At 59.3% G+C, this 14,870-nt stretch overlaps 1 protein-coding gene across 4 annotated transcripts in view; it reads left to right on the top strand.

Annotated features, from left to right (window-relative positions):
* The window catches only part of TRIM3 (tripartite motif containing 3), a 176,783-nt gene that overhangs the window by 15,401 nt on the left and 146,512 nt on the right, over positions 1-14,870 (top strand). For all 4 annotated transcript variants that reach the window (XR_011026022.1, XM_068266463.1, XM_068266464.1 and 1 more), the window contains exon 4: positions 9,647-9,798. Coding sequence is in view for 3 of the 4 variants with exons in the window: in XM_068266463.1 (XP_068122564.1) it covers positions 9,647-9,798 (152 nt within the window). In the remaining variant the exon portion in view is untranslated. The remainder of the gene's footprint in view (positions 1-9,646; positions 9,799-14,870) is intronic.

Raw genomic sequence — 14,870 nt, 5'->3', positions numbered from 1 at the left:
CCTGCCATGCCTCCCCTCTCCTGCCATGCCTCCCCTCTCTCCTGCCATGCCTCCCCTCTCTCCTGCCACGCCTCCCTCCCCTCTCTCCTGCCACGCCTCCCTCCCCTCTCTCCTGCCACGCCTCCCTCCCCTCTCTCCTGCCATGCCTCCCCTCTCTCCTGCCATGCCTCTCCCCTCTCTCCTGCCATGCCTCTCCCCTCTCTCCTGCCATGCCTCCCCTCTCTCCTGCCATGCCTCCCCTCTCTCCTGCCATGCCTCTCCCCTCTCTCCTGCCATGCCTCTCCCCTCTCTCCTGCCATGCCTCTCCCCTCTCTCCTGCCATGCCTCCCCTCTCTCCTGCCATGCCTCCCCTCTCTCCTGCCATGCCTCCCCTCTCTCCTGCCATGCCTCCCCTCTCTGCTGCCATGCCTCCCCTCTCTGCTGCCATGCCTCTCCCCTCTCTCCTGCCATGCCTCTCCCCTCTCTCCTACCATGCCTCCCCTCTCTCCTGCCATGCCTCCCCTCTCTCCTGCCATGCCTCCCCTCTCTGCTGCCATGCCTCTCCCCTCTCTCCTGCCATGCCTCTCCCCTCTCTCCTGCCATGCCTCCCCTCTCTCCTGCCATGCCTCTCCTCTCTCCTGCCATGCCTCCCCTCTCTCCTGCCATGCCTCCCCTCTCTCCTGCCATGCCTCCCCTCTCTCCTGCCATGCCTCCCCTCTCTCCTGTGCCTCCCCTCTCTCCTGCCATGCCTCCCCTCTCTCCTGCCATGCCTATGCCTCCCCTCTCTCCTGCCATGCCTCTCCTCTCTCCTGCCTCTCTCCTGCCATGCCTCCCCTCTCTCCTGCCATGCCTCCCCTCTCTCCTGCCATGCCTCTCCCCTCTCTCCTGCCATGCCTCTCCCCTCTCTCCTGCCATGCCTCCCCTCTCTCCTGCCATGCCCTCCCCTCTCTCCTGCCATGCCTCCCCTCTCTCCTGCCATGCCTTCCCTCTCTCCTGCCATGCCTCTCCCCTCTCTCCTGCCATGCCTCTCCCCTCTCTCCTGCCATGCCTCCCCTCTCTCCTGCCATGCCTCTCCCCTCTCCTGCCATGCCTCTCCCCTCTCTCCTGCCATGCCTCCCCTCTCTCCTGCCATGCCTCCCCTCTCTCCTGCCATGCCTCCCCTCTCTCCTGCCATGCCTTCCCCTCTCTCCTGCCATGCCTCTCCCCTCACCTGCCATGCCTCTCCCCTCTCTCCTGCCATGCCTCTCCCCTCTCCTGCCATGCCTCCCCTCTCTCCTGCCATGCCTCCCCTCTCTGCTGCCATGCCTCTCCCCTCTCTCCTGCCATGCCTCCCCTCTCTCCTGCCATGCCTCCCCTCTCTCCTGCCATGCCTCCCCTCTCTCCTGCCACGCCTCCCTCCCCTCTCTCCTGCCACGCCTCCCCTCTCTGCTGCCATGCCTCCCCTCTCTCCTGCCATGCCTCTCCCCTCTCTCCTGCCATGCCTCTCCCCTCTCTCCTGCCATGCCTCCCCTCTCTCCTGCCATGCCTCCCCTCTCTCCTGCCATGCCTCCCCTCTCTCCTGCCATGCCTACCCTCTCTCCTGCCATGCCTCTCCCCTCTCTCCTGCCATGCCTCTCCCCTCTCTCCTGCCATGCCTCTCCCCTCTCTCCTGCCATGCCTCCCCTCTCTCCTGCCATGCCTCCCCTCTCTCCTGCCATGCCTCCCCTCTCTGCTGCCATGCCTCCCCTCTCTGCTGCCATGCCTCTCCCCTCTCTCCTGCCATGCCTCTCCCCTCTCTCCTGCCATGCCTCTCCCCTCTCTCCTGCCATGCCTCTCCCCTCTCTCCTGCCATGCCTCTCCCCTCTCTCCTGCCATGCCTCCCCTCTCTCCTGCCATGCCTCCCCTCTCTCCTGCCATGCCTCTCCCCTCTCTCCTGCCATGCCTCTCCCCTCTCTCCTGCCATGCCTCTCCCCTCTCTCCTGCCATGCCTCCCCTCTCTCCTGCCATGCCTCCCCTCTCTCCTGCCATGCCTCTCCCCTCTCTCCTGCCATGCCTCCCCTCTCTCCTGCCATGCCTCCCCTCTCTCCTGCCATGCCTCTCCCCTCTCTGCTGCCATGCCTCTCCCCTCTCTCCTGCCATGCCTCTCCCCTCTCTCCTGCCATGCCTCTCCCCTCTCTCCTGCCATGCCTCCCCTCTCTCCTGCCATGCCTCCCCTCTCTCCTGCCATGCCTCTCCCCTCTCTCCTGCCATGCCTCTCCCCTCTCTCCTGCCATGCCTCCCCTCTCTCCTGCCATGCCTCCCCTCTCTCCTGCCATGCCTCCCCTCTCTCCTGCCATGCCTCTCCCCTCTCTCCTGCCATGCCTCTCCCCTCTCTCCTGCCATGCCTCTCCCCTCTCTCCTGCCATGCCTCCCCTCTCTCCTGCCATGCCTCCCCTCTCTCCTATGCCTCCCCTCTCTCCTGCCATGCCTCCCCTCTCTCCTGCCATGCCTCTCCCCTCTCTCCTGCCATGCCTCCCCTCTCTCCTGCCATGCCTCCCCTCTCTCCTGCCATGCCTCCCCTCTCTCCTGCCATGCCTCTCCCCTCTCTCCTGCCATGCCTCTCCCCTCTCTCCTGCCATGCCTCTCCCCTCTCTCCTGCCATGCCTCCCCTCTCTCCTGCCATGCCTCCCCTCTCTCCTGCCATGCCTCCCCTCTCTCCTGCCATGCCTCCCCTCTCTCCTGCCATGCCTCTCCCCTCTCTCCTGCCATGCCTCCCCCCTCTCTCCTGCCATGCCTCCCCCTCTCTCCTGCCATGCCTCCCCTCTCTCCTGCCATGCCTCCCCTCTCTCCTGCCATGCCTCCCCTCTCTCCTGCCATGCCTCCCCTCTCTCCTGCCATGCCTCCCCTCTCTGCTGCCATGCCTCTCCCCTCTCTGCTGCCATGCCTCTCCCCTCTCCTGCCATGCCTCCCCTCTCTCCTGCCATGCCTCCCCTCTCTCCTGCCATGCCTCCCCTCTCTCCTGCCATGCCTCCCCTCTCTCCTGCCATGCCTCCCCTCTCTGCTGCCATGCCTCCCCTCTCTGCTGCCATGCCTCTCCCCTCTCTGCTGCCATGCCTCTCCCCTCTCTCCTGCCATGCCTCTCCCCTCTCTCCTGCCATGCCTCCCCTCTCTCCTGCCATGCCTCCCCTCTCTCCTGCCATGCTTCTCCCCTCTCTCCTGCCATGCCTCTCCCCTCTCTCCTGCCATGCCTCTCCCCTCTCTCCTGCCATGCCTCCCCTCTCTCCTGCCATGCCTCCCCTCTCTCCTGCCATGCCTCCCCTCTCTCCTGCCATGCCTCCCCTCTCTCCTGCCATGCCTCCCCTCTCTCCTGCCATGCCTCCCCTCTCTGCTGCCATGCCTCTCCCCTCTCTCCTGCCATGCCTCTCCCCTCTCTCCTGCCATGCCTCCCCTCTCTCCTGCCATGCCTCTCCCCTCTCTCCTGCCATGCCTCCCCTCTCTCCTGCCATGCCTCTCCCCTCTCTCCTGCCATGCCTCTCCCTCTCTCCTGCCATGCCTCTCCCCTCTCCTGCCATGCCTCTCCCCTCTCCTGCCATGCCTCCCCTCTCTCCTGCCATGCCTCCCCTCTCTCCTGCCATGCCTCCCCTCTCTCCTGCCATGCCTCCCCTCTCTCCTGCCATGCCTCCGCTCTCTCCTGCCATGCCTCCCCTCTCTGCTGCCATGCCTCCCCTCTCTGCTGCCATGCCTCCCCTCTCTGCTGCCATGCCTCTCCCCTCTCTCCTGCCATGCCTCCCCTCTCTCCTGCCATGCCTCCCCTCTCTCCTGCCATGCTTCTCCCCTCTCTCCTGCCATGCCTCTCCCCTCTCTCCTGCCATGCCTCTCCCCTCTCTCCTGCCATGCCTCCCCTCTCTCCTGCCATGCCTCCCCTCTCTCCTGCCATGCCTCCCCTCTCTCCTGCCATGCCTCCCCTCTCTCCTGCCATGCCTCCCCTCTCTCCTGCCATGCCTCCCCTCTCTCCTGCCATGCCTCCCCTCTCTGCTGCCATGCCTCTCCCCTCTCTCCTGCCATGCCTCTCCCCTCTCTCCTGCCATGCCTCCCCTCTCTCCTGCCATGCCTCCCCTCTCTCCTGCCATGCCTCTCCCCTCTCTCCTGCCATGCCTCCCCTCTCTCCTGCCATGCCTCCCCTCTCTCCTGCCATGCCTCCCCTCTCTGCTGCCATGCCTCTCCCCTCTCTGCTGCCATGCCTCTCCCCTCTCTCCTGCCATGCCTCCCCTCTCTCCTGCCATGCCTCTCCCCTCTCTCCTGCCATGCCTCTCCCCTCTCTCCTGCCATGCCTCTCCCCTCTCTCCTGCCATGCCTCCCCTCTCTCCTGCCATGCCTCCCCTCTCTCCTGCCATGCCTCCCCTCTCTCCTGCCATGCCTCTCCCCTCTCTCCTGCCATGCCTCTCCCTCTCTCCTGCCATGCCTCTCCCCTCTCCTGCCATGCCTCTCCCCTCTCTCCTGCCATGCCTCCCCTCTCTCCTGCCATGCCTCCCCTCTCTCCTGCCATGCCTCCCCTCTCTCCTGCCATGCCTCCCCTCTCTCCTGCCATGCCTCCCCTCTCTCCTGCCATGCCTCTCCCCTCTCTCCTGCCATGCCTCCCCTCTCTCCTGCCATGCCTCTCCCCTCTCTCCTGCCATGCCTCTCCCCTCTCCTGCCATGCCTACCCTCTCTCCTGCCATGCCTCCCCCCTCCTGGTAGAGCCTCCCCTCTCTCCTGCCATGCCTCCCCTCTCTGCTGCCATGCCTCTCCCCTCTCTCCTGCCATGCCTCCCCTCTCTCCTGCCATGCCTCTCCCCTCTCTCCTGACATGCCTACCCTCTCTCCTGCCATGCCTCCCCTCTCTCCTGCCATGCCTCCCCTCTCTCCTGCCATGCCTCTCCCCTCTCTCCTGCCATGCCTCCCCTCTCTCCTGCCATGCCTCCCCTCTCTCCTGCCATGCCTCCCCTCTCTCCTGCCATGCCTCTCCCCTCTCTCCTGCCATGCCTCTCCCCTCTCTCCTGCCATGCCTCCCCTCTCTCCTGCCATGCCTCCCCTCTCTCCTGCCATGCCTCCCCTCTCTCCTGCCATGCCTCCCCTCTCTCCTGCCATGCCTCCCCTCTCTCCTGCCATGCCTCTCCCCTCTCTCCTGCCATGCCTCCCCCCTCTCTCCTGCCATGCCTCCCCCCTCTCTCCTGCCATGCCTCCCCTCTCTCCTGCCATGCCTCCCCTCTCTCCTGCCATGCCTCCCCTCTCTCCTGCCATGCCTCCCCTCTCTCCTGCCATGCCTCCCCTCTCTGCTGCCATGCCTCTCCCCTCTCTGCTGCCATGCCTCTCCCCTCTCCTGCCATGCCTCCCCTCTCTCCTGCCATGCCTCCCCTCTCTCCTGCCATGCCTCCCCTCTCTCCTGCCATGCCTCCCCTCTCTCCTGCCATGCCTCCCCTCTCTCCTGCCATGCCTCCCCTCTCTGCTGCCATGCCTCCCCTCTCTGCTGCCATGCCTCTCCCCTCTCTGCTGCCATGCCTCCCCTCTCTCCTGCCATGCCTCCCCTCTCTCCTGCCATGCTTCTCCCCTCTCTCCTGCCATGCCTCCCCTCTCTGCTGCCATGCCTCCCCTCTCTCCTGCCATGCCTCTCCCCTCTCTCCTGCCATGCCTCCCCTCTCTCCTGCCATGCCTCCCCTCTCTCCTGCCATGCTTCTCCCCTCTCTCCTGCCATGCCTCTCCCCTCTCTCCTGCCATGCCTCTCCCCTCTCTCCTGCCATGCCTCTCCCCTCTCTCCTGCCATGCCTCCCCTCTCTCCTGCCATGCCTCCCCTCTCTCCTGCCATGCCTCCCCTCTCTCCTGCCATGCCTCCCCTCTCTCCTGCCATGCCTCCCCTCTCTCCTGCCATGCCTCCCCTCTCTGCTGCCATGCCTCTCCCCTCTCTCCTGCCATGCCTCTCCCCTCTCTCCTGCCATGCCTCCCCTCTCTCCTGCCATGCCTCTCCCCTCTCTCCTGCCATGCCTCCCCTCTCTCCTGCCATGCCTCCCCTCTCTCCTGCCATGCCTCTCCCTCTCTCCTGCCATGCCTCTCCCCTCTCCTGCCATGCCTCTCCCCTCTCCTGCCATGCCTCCCCTCTCTCCTGCCATGCCTCCCCTCTCTCCTGCCATGCCTCCCCTCTCTCCTGCCATGCCTCCCCTCTCTCCTGCCATGCCTCCCCTCTCTGCTGCCATGCCTCCCCTCTCTGCTGCCATGCCTCCCCTCTCTGCTGCCATGCCTCCCCTCTCTGCTGCCATGCCTCTCCCCTCTCTCCTGCCATGCCTCTCCCCTCTCTCCTGCCATGCCTCCCCTCTCTCCTGCCATGCCTCCCCTCTCTCCTGCCATGCTTCTCCCCTCTCTCCTGCCATGCCTCTCCCCTCTCTCCTGCCATGCCTCTCCCCTCTCTCCTGCCATGCCTCTCCCCTCTCTCCTGCCATGCCTCCCCTCTCTCCTGCCATGCCTCCCCTCTCTCCTGCCATGCCTCCCCTCTCTCCTGCCATGCCTCCCCTCTCTGCTGCCATGCCTCTCCCCTCTCTCCTGCCATGCCTCCCCTCTCTCCTGCCATGCCTCCCCTCTCTCCTGCCATGCCTCCCCTCTCTCCTGCCATGCCTCTCCCCTCTCTCCTGCCATGCCTCCCCTCTCTCCTGCCATGCCTCTCCCCTCTCTCCTGCCATGCCTCTCCCCTCTCTCCTGCCATGCCTCTCCCCTCTCTCCTGCCATGCCTCCCCTCTCTCCTGCCATGCCTCCCCTCTCTCCTGCCATGCCTCTCCCCTCTCTCCTGCCATGCCTCCCCTCTCTCCTGCCATGCCTCTCCCCTCTCCTGCCATGCCTCTCCCCTCTCTCCTGCCATGCCTCCCCTCTCTCCTGCCATGCCTCCCCTCTCTCCTGCCATGCCTCTCCCCTCTCTCCTGCCATGCCTCCCCTCTCTCCTGCCATGCCTCCCCTCTCTCCTGCCATGCCTCCCCTCTCTCCTGCCATGCCTCTCCCCTCTCTCCTGCCATGCCTCTCCCCTCTCTCCTGCCATGCCTCCCCTCTCTCCTGCCATGCCTCTCCCCTCTCTCCTGCCATGCCTCTCCCCTCTCCTGCCATGCCTACCCTCTCTCCTGCCATGCCTCCCCCCTCCTGGTAGAGCCTCCCCTCTCTCCTGCCATGCCTCCCCTCTCTGCTGCCATGCCTCTCCCCTCTCTCCTGCCATGCCTCCCCTCTCTCCTGCCATGCCTCTCCCCTCTCTCCTGCCATGCCTACCCTCTCTCCTGCCATGCCTACCCTCTCTCCTGCCATGCCTCCCCCCTCCTGGTAGAGCCTCCCCTCTCTCCTGCCATGCCTCCCCTCTCTGCTGCCATGCCTCTCCCCTCTCTCCTGCCATGCCTCCCCTCTCTCCTGCCATGCCTCCCCTCTCTCCTGCCATGCCTCCCCTCTCTCCTGCCATGCCTCCCCTCTCTCCTGCCATGCCTCCCCTCTCTCCTGCCATGCCTCTCCCCTCTCTCCTGCCATGCCTCTCCCCTCTCTCCTGCCATGCCTCTCCCCTCTCTCCTGCCATGCCTCTCCCCTCTCTCCTGCCATGCCTCTCCCCTCTCCTGCCATGCCTACCCTCTCTCCTGCAATGCCTCTCCCCTCTCCTGCCATGCCTACCCTCTCTCCTGCCATGCCTCTCCCCTCTCCTGCCATGCCTACCCTCTCTCCTGCCATGCCTCTCCCCTCTCTCCTGCCATGCCTCTCCCCTCTCTCCTGCCATGCCTCTCCCCTCTCTCCTGCCATGCCTCTCCCCTCTCTCCTGCAATGCCTCTCCCCTCTCTCCTGCCATGCCTCTCCCCTCTCTCCTGCAATGCCTCTCCCCTCTCTCCTGCCATGCCTCTCCCCTCTCTCCTGCCATGCCTCCCCTCTCTCCTGCCATGCCTCCCCTCTCTCCTGCCATGCCTCTCCCCTCTCTCCTGCCATGCCTCTCCCCTCTCTCCTGCCACCCCTTCCCTTTCATGTCTCCCCTATCTCCTGCCATGCCTCTCCTCTCTCTCCTGCCATGCCTCTCCCCTCTCTCCTGCCATGCCTCTCCCCTCTCTCCTGCCATGCCTCTCCCCTCTCTCCTGCCATGCCTCTCCCCTCTCTCCTGCCATGCCTCTCCCCTCTCCTGGGAGAGACTCCCCTCTCTGCTGCCACACCTCCCCTCTTTTTTTTCACTCCTTTCCTCCTTGCTGCCATGCTTCCCCCCCCCCCCCCCCATTTCCTGGGAGAGCCACTCTCTCCTGCCATGCCTCCCCCCCTCCTGGTAGAGCCTCCCCTCTCGTCTGCCACACCTCCCCCCACCTGGTAGAGCCTCCCCTCTCTCCTGGTAGAGCCTCTCCTCTCTCCTTCCACGCCTCCCCCCCCCCTCCTGGTAGAGCCTCCCCTCTCTCCTGCCACGCCTCCCCCCTCCTGGTAGAGCCTCCCCTCTCTCCTGCCACGCCTCCCCCCTCCTGGTAGAGCCTCCCCTCTCTCCTGCCATGGCTCCCTCCCCTCTCTCATGGCACGCCTCCCGCCCTCCTGGTAGAGCCTCCCCTCTCTCCTGCCACGCCTCCCCCCTCCTGGTAGAGCCTCCCCTCTCTCCTGCTACGCCTCCCTCCCCTCTCTCCTGCCACGCCTCCCCTCTCTCCTGCCACGCCTCCCTCCCCTCTCTCATGCCATGCCTCCCCCCTCCTGGTAGAGCCTCCCCTCTCTCCTGCCACGCCTCCCTCCCCTCTCTCCTGCCACGCCTCCCCCCTCCTGGTAGAGCCTCCCCTCTCTCATGCCACGCTTCCCCCCCTCCTGGTAGAGCCTCCCCTCTCTCCTGCCACGCCTCCCTCCCCTCTCTCCTGCCATGCCTCCCCCCTCCTGGTAGTACCGCCCCTCTCTCCTGCCACGCCTCCCCTCTCTCCTGCCACGCCTCCCTCCCCTCTCTTCTGCCATGCCTCCCCTCTCTCCTGCCACGCCTCCCTCCCCTCTCTCATGCCATGCCTCCCGCCCTCCTGGTAGTGCCTCCCCTCTCTCCTGCCACGCCTCCCTCCCCTCTCTCCTGCCACGCCTCCCCTCTCTCCTGCCACGCCTGCCTCCCCTCTCTCATGCCATGCCTCCCCCCTCCTGGTAGAGCCTCCCCTCTTTCCTGCCACGCCTCCCTCCCCTCTCTCCTGCCATGCCTCCCCCCTCCTGGTAGTGCCTCCCCTCTCTCCTGCCACGCCTCCCCCCTCCTGGTAGAGCCTCCCCTCTCTCCTGCCACGCCTCCCCTCTCTCCTGCCACGCCTCCCTCCCCTCTCTCATGCCATGCCTCCCGCCCTCCTGGTAGTGCCTCCCCTCTCTCCTGCCACGCCTCCCTCCCCTCTCTCCTGCCACGCCTCCCCTCTCTCCTGCCACGCCTCCCTCCCCTCTCTCCTGCCACGCCTGTACGCAGCTTTGTCGGGTTTAATATCTGGCTACAGATCTGGGTGCATTTGTATGTCACGGTGTCTGGAGTTATGTGCACATATGTGACATCCAGCAGATGTGAGTACGGACACAGTGCACAGACAGTCATGCCACGCTAGCTACTGTTTGCTTTTTAGAGGCCTCCCTCCACCACAGGCAGAGCTGCGCACAGCAGAGCCACACATCACATCCCTGACATTGGCTATCGGTGAGGGAGGAACCCTGCGCACGTCTATGACATCATCACCTTTCCTGTTCCTCACTAGACCATGGAGTATTACTGCGGACCCTGTGAGACGGCCATGTGTGTGGAGTGCACAGAGGGGGAGCACCGAGAGCATTGCACCGTGCCACTGAAAGATGTTCTGGAGCAGCACAAAGCATCGCTCCGCAGCCAGCTGGACAGCATCAAGAGCAGGTACTGCTGGGAGTCCCCTGATCGCCAGGAGCTGTGCCCTATTGCATATCACTCATTGTGCTGAAATCAGTGGGTGTGGGCTATTGCAGTGCATTATGGGTGACATCAGTAAGCTTGGCCTATTGCAGTGCATTATGGGTAATCAGTAGGCTTGGCCTATTGCAGTGCATTATGGGTAATCAGTAGGCTTGGCCTATTGCAGTGCATTATGGGTAATCAGTAAGCTTGGCCTATTGCAGTGCATTATGGGTGATCAGTAGGCTTGGCCTATTGCAGTGCATTATGGGTAATCAGTAGGCTTGGCCTATTGCAATGCATTATGGGTAATCAGTAGGCTTGGCCTATTGCAGTGCATTATGGGTAATCAGTAAGCTTGGCCTATTGCAGTGCATTATGGGTGATCAGTAGGCTTGGCCTATTGCAGTGCATTATGGGTGACATCAGTAAGCTTGGCCTATTGCAGTGCATTATGGGTGACATCAGTAAGCTTGGCCTATTGCAGTGCATTATGGGTGATCAATAGGCTAGGCCTATTGCAGTGCATTATGGGTAATCAGTAGGCTTGGCCTATTGCAGTGCATTATGGGTAATCAGTAGGCTTGGCCTATTGCAGTGCATTATGGGTGATCAGTAGGCTTGGCCTATTGCAGTGCATTATGGGTAATCAGTAAGCTTGGCCTATTGCAGTGCATTATGGGTGATCAGTAGGCTTGGCCTATTGCAGTGCATTATGGGTAATCAGTAAGCTTGGCCTATTGCAGTGCATTATGGGTGACATCAGTAGGCTTGGCCTATTGCAGTGCATTATGGGTAATCAGTAGGCTTGGCCTATTGCAGTGCATTATGGGTGATCAGTAGGCTTGGCCTATTGCAGTGCATTATGGGTAATCAGTAAGCTTGGCCTATTGCAGTGCATTATGGGTGATCAGTAGGCTTGGCCTATTGCAGTGCATTATGGGTGACATCAGTAAGCTTGGCCTATTGCAGTGCATTATGGGTGACATCAGTAAGCTTGGCCTATTGCAGTGCATTATGGGTGATCAATAGGCTAGGCCTATTGCAGTGCATTATGGGTAATCAGTAGGCTTGGCCTATTGCAGTGCATTATGGGTAATCAGTAGGCTTGGCCTATTGCAGTGCATTATGGGTGATCAGTAGGCTTGGCCTATTGCAGTGCATTATGGGTAATCAGTAAGCTTGGCCTATTGCAGTGCATTATGGGTGATCAGTAGGCTTGGCCTATTGCAGTGCATTATGGGTAATCAGTAAGCTTGGCCTATTGCAGTGCATTATGGGTGACATCAGTAGGCTTGGCCTATTGCAGTGCATTATGGGTAATCAGTAGGCTTGGCCTATTGCAGTGCATTATGGGTGATCAGTAGGCTTGGCCTATTGCAGTGCATTATGGGTGACATCAGTAGGCTTGGCCTATTGCAGTGCATTATGGGTGATCAGTAGGCTTGGCCTATTGCAGTGCATTATGGGTAATCAGTAAGCTTGGCCTATTGCAGTGCATTATGGGTGACATCAGTAGGCTTGGCCTATTGCAGTGCATTATGGGTGACATCAGTAAGCTTGGCCTATTGCAGTGCATTATGGGTGATCAGTAGGCTTGGCCTATTGCAGTGCATTATGGGTGATCAGTAGGCTTGGCCTATTGCAGTGCATTATGGGTAATCAGTAGGCTTGGCCTATTGCAGTGCATTATGGGTGACATCAGTAGGCTTGGCCTATTGCAGTGCATTATGGGTGACATCAGTAAGCTTGGCCTATTGCAGTGCATTATGGGTAATCAGTAGGCTTGGCCTATTGCAGTGCATTATGGGTGATCAGTAAGCTTGGCCTATTGCAGTGCATTATGGGTAATCAGTAGGCTTGGCCTATTGCAGTGCATTATGGGTGATCAGTAAGCTTGGCCTATTGCAGTGCATTATGGGTAATCAGTAAGCTTGGCCTATTGCAGTGCATTATGGGTGATCAGTAGGCTTGGCCTATTGCAGTGCATTATGGGTGACATCAGTAGGCTTGGCCTATTGCAGTGCATTATGGGTGACATCAGTAAGCTTGGCCTATTGCAGTGCATTATGGGTGATCAGTAGGCTTGGCCTATTGCAGTGCATTATGGGTAATCAGTAGGCTTGGCCTATTGCAGTGCATTATGGGTGACATCAGTAGGCTTGGCCTATTGCAGTGCATTATGGGTGACATCAGTAAGCTTGGCCTATTGCAGTGCATTATGGGTGATCAGTAGGCTTGGCCTATTGCAGTGCATTATGGGTAATCAGTAGGCTTGGCCCATTGCAGTGCATTATGGGTGACATCAGTAGGCTTGGCCTATTGCAGTGCATTATGGGTGATCAGTAAGCTTGGCCTATTGCAGTGCATTATGGGTGATCAGTAAGCTTGGCCTATTGCAGTGCATTATGGGTGACATCAGTAAGCTTGGCCTATTGCAGTGCATTATGGGTGATCAGTAGGCTTGGCCTATTGCAGTGCATTATGGGTAATCAGTAGGCTTGGCCTATTGCAGTGCATTATGGGTAATCAGTAGGCTTGGCCTATTGCAGTGCATTATGGGTGATCAGTAAGCTTGGCCTATTGCAGTGCATTATGGGTGATCAGTAGGCTTGGCCTATTGCAGTGCAATACGGGTGACATCAGTAGGCTTGGCCTATTGCAGTGCATTATGGGTGACATCAGTAGGCTTGGCCTATTGCAGTGCATTATGGGTGACATCAGTAGGCTTGGCATATTGCAGTGTATTATGGGTAATCAGTAGGCTTGGCCTATTGCAGTGCATTATGGGTGACATCAGTAGGCTTGGCCTATTGCAGTGCATTATGGGTGATCAGTAGGCTTGGCCTATTGCAGTGCATTATGGGTAATCAGTAGGCTTGGCCTATTGCAGTGCATTATGGGTGATCAGTAGGCTTGGCCTATTGCAGTGCATTATGGGTGACATCAGTAGGCTTGGCCTATTGCAGTGCATTATGGGTGATTAGTAGGCTTGGCCTATTGCAGTGCATTATGGGTGATCAGTAGGCTTGGCCTATTGCAGTGCATTATGGGTGACATCAGTAGGCTTGGCCTATTGCAGTGCATTATGGGTGATCAGTAGGCTTGGCCCATTGCAGTGCATTATGGGTGACATCAGTAGGCTTGGCCTATTGCAGTGCATTATGGGTGACATCAGTAAGCTTGGCCTATTGCAGTGCATTATAGGTGATCAGTAAAGCTTGGCCTATTGCAGTGCATTATGGGTGATCAGTAAGCTTGGCCTATTGCAGTGCATTATGGGTGACATCAGTAAGCTTGGCCTATTGCAGTGCATTATGGGTGATCAGTAAGCTTGGCCTATTGCAGTGCATTATGGGTGATCAGTAGGCTTGGCCTATTGCAGTGCATTATGGGTGACATCAGTAAGCTTGGCCTATTGCAGTGCATTATGGGTGACATCAGTAGGCTTGGCCTATTGCAGTGCATTATGGGTGATCAGTAAGCTTGGCCTATTGCAGTGCATTATGGGTGACATCAGTAAGCTTGGCCTATTGCAGTGCATTATGGGTGACATCAGTAAGCTTGGCCTATTGCAGTGCATTATGGGTGATCAGTAAGCTTGGCCTATTGCAGTGCATTATGGGTGATCAGTAAGCTTGGCCTATTGCAGTGCATTATGGGTGACATCAGTAAGCTTGGCCTATTGCAGTGCATTATGGGTGATCAGTAAGCTTGGCCTATTGCAGTGCATTATGGGTGATCAGTAGGCTTGGCCTATTGCAGTGCATTATGGGTGACATCAGTAGGCTTGGCCTATTGCAGTGCATTGTGGGTGACATCAGTAAGCTTGGCCTATTGCAGTGCATTATGGGTGATCAGTAGGCTTGGCCTATTGCAGTGCATTATGGGTGATCAGTAAGCTTGGCCTATTGCAGTGCATTATGGGTAATCAGTAGGCTTGGCCTATTGCAGTGCATTATGGGTGACATCAGTAGGCTTGGCCTATTGCAGTGCATTGTGGGTGACATCAGTAGGCTTGGCCTATTGCAGTGCATTGTGGGTGACATCAGTAAGCTTGGCCTATTGCAGTGCATTATGGGTGATCAGTAGGCTTGGCCTATTGCAGTGCATTATGGGTAATCAGTAAGCTTGGCCTATTGCAGTGCATTATGGGTGACATCAGTAGGCTTGGCCTATTGCAGTGCATTATGGGTAATCAGTAAGCTTGGCCTATTGCAGTGCATTATGGGTAATCAGTAAGCTTGGCCTATTGCAGTGCATTATGGGTGACATCAGTAGGCTTGGCCTATTGCAGTGCATTATGGGTAATCAGTAGGCTTGGCCTATTGCAGTGCATTATGGGTAATCAGTAGGCTTGGCCTATTGCAGTGCATTATGGGTAATCAGTAAGCTTGTCCTATTGCAGTGCATTATGGGTAATCAGTAGGCTTGGCCTATTGCAGTGCATTATGGGTAATCAGTAAGCTTGGCCTATTGCAGTGCATTATGGGTGATCAGTAAGCTTGGCCTATTGCAGTGCATTATGGGTGATCAGTAAGCTTGGCCTATTGCAGTGCATTATGGGTGATCAGTAGGCTTGGCCTATTGCAGTGCATTATGGGTGATCAGTAAGCTTGGCCTATTGCAGTGCATTATGGGTGATCAGTAAGCTTGGCCTATTGCAGTGCATTATGGGTGATCAGTAAGCTTGGCCTATTGCAGTGCATTATGGGTGATCAGTAAGCTTGGCCTATTGCAGTGCATTATGGGTGATCAGTAAGCTTGGCCTATTGCAGTGCATTATGGGTGATCAGTAAGCTTGGCCTATTGCAGTGCATTATGGGTGATCAGTAAGCTTGGCCTATTGCAGTGCATTATGGGTGACATCAGTAGGCTTGGCCTATTGCAGTGCATTATGGGTGACATCAGTAGGCTTGGCCTATTGCAGTGCATTATGGATGATCAGTAGGCTTGGCCTATTGCAGTGCATTATGGGTGATCAGTAGGCTTGGCCTATTGCAGTGCATTATGGGTGATCAGTAAGCTCGACCTATTGCAGTGCATTATGGGTGACA

Source organism: Hyperolius riggenbachi, chromosome 2 (assembly GCF_040937935.1).
Source record: "Hyperolius riggenbachi isolate aHypRig1 chromosome 2, aHypRig1.pri, whole genome shotgun sequence".
Lineage (NCBI taxonomy): Eukaryota > Metazoa > Chordata > Amphibia > Anura > Hyperoliidae > Hyperolius > Hyperolius riggenbachi.
Note: the sequence above shows the minus strand (reverse complement) of the source record. Positions and strands in the feature narration are given on the sequence as shown.